The 7,329-nt window shown below is 41.7% G+C and overlaps 1 protein-coding gene across 1 annotated transcript in view; it reads right to left on the bottom strand.

Annotated features, from left to right (window-relative positions):
* The window catches only part of M421DRAFT_72508 (DDE-domain-containing protein), a gene marked incomplete at both ends in the record, with an annotated part of 3,571 nt that extends 1,299 nt beyond the window's left edge, over positions 1–2,272 (bottom strand). Inside the window, one exon of the mRNA XM_033596891.1 lies at positions 2,118–2,272. Within this exon, the coding sequence (XP_033444668.1) occupies positions 2,118–2,272 (155 nt within the window). The remainder of the gene's footprint in view (positions 1–2,117) is intronic.
* Positions 2,273–7,329: the final 5,057 nt, after the last annotated feature.

Below are 7,329 nucleotides of genomic sequence, written 5' to 3'. Positions count from 1 at the left end.
ACAAAGTTTTGGGGGGTACCCACGAAGGACGTTGGAGTATACCCATTCCGCCAGCCTAGGGTATACCTAGCATCTTTTGGGTGCGCTCAAACAGCTCTAGCCACTTGTTTATAGTGTTGTAATTGGCAGCAGTAGTACGCGCGCTCTTAATCTTACTCCCTACTATAGAGGCGACGCATTGATTGCGTGCAAGAAACTGAGGTATCCATCGCCTGCCAAGTGGGCGGGTGTCGCCATTCATACGGAGGATTCGGGTAGCCATCTCACGCACACGAGGGTGAGATGTGTTTCTTAGAGGTCTACTTAGTGTTAATTTAGGCGCAGAGGCCTTTATTTTCTACCTTAAGAAGCGCGTTGTAAGCTGCTACGTAGTTAAACATGCACACTAGCTTCCTTGCCTTATTACTTGTGTGATCCTTTACTACTGCCTTATAAAACTGTTTAATTGTAAGCTAATTAACGTTAAGTAATAAAGATAGAGTGCGTGGCAGCTTGCTAGGCTTCTTCTTAAACTTCTAAAGTATAATAGCCACATTAGGTGGTTGGTTAGTTGGTTAGTATTCATTTTACGTCTAGATAATAGGGATTAAGTCCACTATCTTGCCTCCTAAAGGGCATATATGACGGGCTAAGCTATAGGATTACAGTACTAACACACTACCTTAGAAAGCATTTCTTGCCTGCGCAGGTATTGCTACTATTTTAAGCTATAGCTCCCCTACTAGTTAGGGAGACTAAGCAGTGTAGATATATTAGGGTGAATCCCTTTTATGTGTTTAAAGGCAGTAGAATGCTGTAAGAGTAGAAGAGAGAGGGAGAGTAAGAAGGAGAGTAAGGAAAGAGTACAGTTGTCTGCTGCTATTGCAGCACAGGGTGAGCTACTAGGGGCAGACCTTAGTGTAGTATTAAGTAAGTTAGGTGAAGGCTTTAAAGGCCTCTAGATCCCTAATAAGCACACTAGTATATGCTACGCCTTCGCTACAGCTAGATAGTAGTATAGGTACATTAGGAAAAGTTTTTCAAAATCTAGCCTAGACTAGCTAACGTAGATTATCACCGAGCCGGCTATATCACCAAACCAGCCATTTTCTCTTAGCACGACTAACACAAGTTACTACAACTACAACTACTTGCTATTAAATAGTAACCTAGCATACTGCGTGCTTGCATTAGATTTAGAAGATGTTTCTATACCCTCCTAGCACGTTTGTGCGTTGTGTCCAGTTTTGCTGCAGTTCCTACAGCGCTAAACAGTTAACTAAGCTCCTAGTTGACCACCTCTACCCTAAGTCTTCTTAGATGGCTGAGCTGCTACACACGCCTCAGCAGCTACCCGCGATGCTGCTGGGCCATACTCAAGTGTGCCACTATGCTGAATCTGCTTTCTCTTACGCGATTTTCTCTTAGTTATTACTGCTAATTGCTCTTTAAGCTCTCGCACGCAGGCCTTAATAAGGATGTTTTTATGCAGTATCTCTTTAGCCCCTTTTATAAGCTTTAAGAACCCCTCTTGCACTACACTTAGTAATTGTTAGAAGGAGTTGCTTACAAGCTTAGATTAAGACCTAAACTTGTGTATATTGCTTAGTGTCTTAGATTGCTATAGTGTTTTAGGTAGAGGTACTGCTAGTAGGGTATGCAGCTGCACTTTAAGGTAATCTAACACTACCTACTTATTAGTAGGAATAAGCCCTAATACCTTAAAGGCCTTTTAGTAGTTAACCTTTATAAATATATTAAGAAATATGTCCCTAAAGGCTAGTAGGAAGCCTTCCTTATTAATATAGAAGATGTGTTAGTGTGCTAAGTCTTAAATATGTTAGGAGTACTTACACTTTAATAGCAAGAAATAGACTATATTAAGTAGCTAGAGGATATGTAATAAGTAAGGTAGCATATAGAGAGTAAGGATTTAGTTCTCTAGGTAATAGTCCTTAAACTCCTAGTTAAGATAGCTCTTATAGCTGTCTAAGATAAGCAACCTATATACTCCTACCTAATATGTCTTTGTATGCGTGTTAAAGTGCTTTAACTACTTAAGGCTAAGCATGTTATTTGTCTAACTATTCTTAGAGACTAAGAGCTTCTAATTGTAGGGTATATCTATCTCCTTATACTAGGCAGAGATGTGGACGCGTCCTTTGTAGATGATAAAAGGCGGGGTTGCATACCCAGCGGCGCAGATGCTCTGGATAACGGTAACCCACTCGCAATCACCTGGCTGAACAAGCTCTGGCTGAGCACGTCTCTCTAAGCCTGTTACAACCTTTAAAGACAAAGCAACGCCTATCTAGAACCTAGTTTTATTAAAGTTGTGTATGTTATTATTGCAAATACTATACTTAACTTAAGTATCCTCTACTAGCTTAAACTATGCACTAATTATCTTAGGATCTTCCTATAGTATCCTCTGTCTATCCTTAGCTTAATTAAAGGCCATTTTAAGCTTGTCTAAACGTGTTACAAGCCTGCTAGCCTATAGTTTACTAATAGGCTCTTCACTACGCACACTAAGTATCTTATTAGCTATATCTGCCACCTTATATAGCTAGGGCGCAAATCCTTACAAATTAAGGTTAAGTATATACTAGATAATTATCTGCTCCTCTAGTATAGTAAGTTTCTAGCAATTAGCACGTATGTCTAGTTAAAATGTAATATTGTAAAGGCAATTAGAGACCTACTAATAAGGTATGTTCAACGCTCTAGCAGTGCTGCAGATACTGCGAAATTGGCCAGCATAGAAGGCCTAGATAGCAAGGATAACTCTACCTTCTCTAGTAGTATTCTAAAGTTGTTGTTGTTAAGGCATGTTGTGTTAGGGTAAAAGGTGGTTGTGCTAAGAGAAAGTGGCCAGTTCAGTGATATGGCCGGCTTGGTGATAATCTACGTTATTGCTAACAGTTGTAGTATAGTTGTGCAACAGCTGTTTAACAGCCCTAACAGCCCTAATTTACGCCTAACAGCCCTAATTTCGCGCTAACATTGCTAATAGCTAAAACGCTAACGTGCTTCACAAGCGAGCGGCGCACCCAAGCGAGCGGCGCACTTTCTCGAGCGCAGCGCACGCACCGCGACGTAGTGCAACACCATCACAAATTCCTATAATATACGTAACAGGATAATATTATTTATAAGCATTGCTATTATCTACATCCTCTATTTCTACCTTGCAGGTGCAGGAGTTATGCCTAATCTTACTGCAACAGCCGCAGCGCCTCTCTGCGCGCACCCTCTTTGCAGGCGTCTTGCTATCCTTATAACTACTACCCTCCTTTTTAGTAATTAAGTTAGATACCTTACTAACTATTAGGGTCTCCTCTGCGCGTATGTACTGCCTCTTACATGTCTTGTGCTTTGTAAGTGTGTTAACAGTGTCTTAAAGGCAGCCTATTTCCTCCTACACTAACACTATATTATAAGCTATCTGCTAAGCACCTTTACTTAGCTACTGTCGCAGCAGATATCATGCCTATTTACCAGCCAATTCAGGGGTGCAAATGTATGTACATTTTGCCTCTATTTTGGCTGCAACAGTTATGAGCCCGGACGCTGAAACTGCGCAAGCAAAGTAGAGGCAAAATGTACATACATTTGCACCCCTGAATTGGCTGGTAAATAGGCATGATATCTGCTGCGACAGCTACTTAACCTGCTTATCTAATAAACTTGCTAGAGACCCCTGATAGTTTTGTATGCGATTTCAAATCAGCGTAGATTGCGCCTCTATCTCGCGGGCGTTGCGCGGTGTTTGCGCCTCCTAGGCGACAGTGCCTAGTGCAGGTGGCGTTGGCGTGCGCAGCTGTACATCAAGCTTTAATAACACAACCTTAGGGTTATGCAGGACTAGTCTAGCGCCTTAAAACCCTGCGCGAATGTTCTCTAGTGTAAACATCTTCTTAAAAGCTACTTTAAAGGCTAGGAGGAAGGTTTCTTTGTTAATATAGTAGATGCAGCTGCATGCTAAGAGCGAGATCCTGTTGCTGTAGTGGCGCTTTAATAGCGAGTAGGGGACAATGTCAAGAGGCTGCAGGATGTGTGATGAGTGTGGTGGCATGCAGAGAGTGATAATCTTGTTCTCCTTGCAGTAGTCCTAGAATTCTATCAAGCAGTGGCTCTCATGACTGTTAATAATGAGCAGCCTATACGCCCTAGCAGAGGACGCCTTTGTATAGACGTTGAAATGCTTAAGCCACGCTAGCGCAATGTTGTTATTAGTCTAGCTAGTAGGAGAGACTATAATAACCTAGTTGTAAGGTAGACTAGTAAACTAGGAGGAGATAAGGACCTTGCTAGCAAAGATAAGGAAGGGTAGGATTATATGCCCTATTACAGTAACACCTTATACTAGGGTAACCTACTTGCAATTACTAGGTTGTAGTTTCTTCTATTTCCTAGGTTTCTCTAAGCCTATAATAACAAGCTAAGAGGATATCTTGCCTATTATAAAGCTAGACTTATTAAAGTTCTAGGTGTCCTTATCTATAATACTATACTTTGCCTTTGTTAATTAAACTAGGCTAAACTATGGCTAGATAATTGCTAGGTCCTTGCAGGCAGCTCGCTGGCAATCATACAGACAGCTCCATCGCGTTTGCAGCTCTAGTGTACGCTTAATGAAGTTATTAACCCAGTTCTTGCCTGTAGGCTTCCCACCACGCTCTCTTAGCAGTCTATCAGCTATATCTTGTACATGCACCTTTAAGGGTGGTATTCCACGTAAACTCTCTTCAAGTATACGCTGTATAATTGCCTCCTCTTCTAGCTTTATAAGGCGTTTTAATTTTAGCTTGCAATTGTATTAAGAGTGTGTTCTATTGCGTTGTTATTATATTATAGTTTAAGGGACCTTATAGACTTTCTTAGCAAGCTGTATACTCTTAAACTGCTCTTCTTAAAGATCTAAGATAGCAAGCTGTACGTCAGCTTCAGTATAGAGTCTCTGGGTTTGGTGTTGTTGAGGCATTACGTGTTGTCGCTGCGCAAGCGTTTTGGTGGGGAGAGTGCGCCGCTCGCTTGGGTGCGCCGCTCGCTTGTGAAGCACGTTAAGTGCCTATATTTAATAAACTTAAAATAATATTGCAATATTATTACATAGCTACCCTTAGTTCTGCTAGCACTAGTATTAAATTTTCAAAAATTGCGAAATTTCATGCACAGATAGAGCGAAATTGTGGCTTTAAAATGAGCGAAAAATTATTATTGTAGGCCTACTACAACGCAAGTTATAGAGCGTTAAAGGTTTGTTTGTTGAAGGTTTGTGTTTTGAAGTTGCGACAGCACACCATGGCAGCTGCAGCTGCGCCAGCACACAATGTATCAGCTGCAGCTGCAACAGCACACGACGTAGCAGCTGCAACAGCACATAACAAAGCACCTGCTAACAAGCACACACTACAGAACAGGCAGGCCTAGGCGTAGAATTCTTAGTTTACCTACTATTCTTAAATAATATTCTTGTATTTTCTAATATTTAGGCTACTAGAGCCCTAGCAAAGAATCTTAACTTAGTGTCTTAGTAAGGAATATTAAGCTTAAAACCTTCTATACTTAATAACTATTCTATTAATAGGGCTGTAATATTATTTAATAGCTTATTTTAAAGAGGAGACTTAGTAGTATATTAATATAATAAAAGTATAGTTTATTAAGTAGAGCTACTATTGTAGTAGGATTAGGAGTTATTATAGCTATTACAGCTGTTAGGACTGTTAGAGCTGTTAGCTTAAAATTAGCTAGATATTAGATTTATATTAAATAACTATTATAGGCCTATAAGTCCTACTATTGCCTATAGTATAATGCTACAATTTCCTAATTTTAATAACAGAAAAACCTTTCCTAATAACGTGGTTCACAAGCGAGTCGCCCACCCAAGTGAGTCGTCCACCAAACACCCGCGCCGCGCCTACGCAGCAGTGCAGCGCAGCACTACAATAAATTACAATACTACACATAACATTATAATATTATTCAGAAGCGTTGCTATCATCTACGTCCTTAATTTCTACCTTACAGGTGCAGGAGTTGTGCCCAATTTCGCTGCAACAGCCGCAGCGCCTCTCTGCGCGCACCCTCTTTGCAGGCGTCTTGCCCTCCTTACAACTACTACCCTCCTTTTTAGCAACTAGGTTAGATACCTTACTAACTGTTAGAGTCTCCTCTACGCGTACATACCGCCTTTTACAGGTCTTGCGCTTTGTAAGCGTAGTAACAGCGTCTTGTAGGCGGCCTATTTCCTCCTGCACTAACACTATATTATAAGCTATCTGTTAAGCGCCTTTACTTAACTGCTTAACCTGCTTATCTAATAAACTTGCTGGTGACCTACAATGATTTTGCATGCGATTTCGGATCAGCGTTGACTGCGCCTCTATCTCGTGGGCGTTGCGTGGTGTTTGCGCCTCCTAGGCCACAGTGCCTGGTGCAGGTGGCGTTGGCGTACGTAGCTGTACATCAAGCTTTGATAACACAACCTTAGGGTTATGTGGGGCTAGCCTAGCGCCTTGAAACCCTGCGCGAACATTCTCTAGTGTAAACGTCCTCTTAAAAGTTACTTTAAAGGCTAGTAGGAAGGTTTCTTTGTTAATATAGTAGATGCAGCTGCGTGCTAAGAGCGAGATCCTGTCGCCGTAGTGGCGCTTCAACAGCGAGTATGGGACAACGTCAAGAGGCTGCAGGAGGTGCGATGAGTGTGGTGGCATGCAGAGAGTGATAATCTTGTTCTCCTTGCAGTAGTCCTGGAATTCTATTGAGCAGTGGCTCTCATGGCTGTTAATAATAAGCAGCCTATATGCCCTAGCAGAGGTCACCTTTGTATGGGTGTTGAAGTGCTTAAGCCATGCTATTGCGACGTTGTTATTAGTCTAGCTAGTAGGAGAGACTGTGACAACCTAGTTGCGAGGTAGACTAGTAAACTAGGAGGAGATTAGGACCTTGCCTGTAAAGATAAGGAAGGGTAGGATAATACGCCCTGTTGTAGTAACGCCTTGTACTAGGGTAACCTACTTGTAATTGCTAGGCTGTAGTTTCTTCTGTTTCCTAGGTTTCTCTAAGCCTGTAATAACAAGCTAAGAGGATATCTTGCCTATTATAAAGCTAGACTTATTAAAGTTCTAGGTGTCCTTATCTGTGATACTATACTTTGTCTTTATTAATTAAACTAGGCTGAACCAGGGCTGGATAAGCGCTAGGTCTTCGCAGGCAGCTTGCTGGCAATCGTACGGACGGCTCCATCGCGTGCGCAGCTCTGGTGTACGCTTGATGAAGTTATTAACCTAGTTCTTGCCTGTAGGCTTCCCACCACGCTCCCTTAGCAGTCTATCAGCC

The sequence above is a fragment of the Didymella exigua genome (assembly GCF_010094145.1).
Source record: "Didymella exigua CBS 183.55 unplaced genomic scaffold M421scaffold_38, whole genome shotgun sequence".
In the NCBI taxonomy this organism is placed as follows: domain Eukaryota; kingdom Fungi; phylum Ascomycota; class Dothideomycetes; order Pleosporales; family Didymellaceae; genus Didymella; species Didymella exigua.
This window is presented reverse-complemented; position numbering and strand designations above follow the sequence as displayed.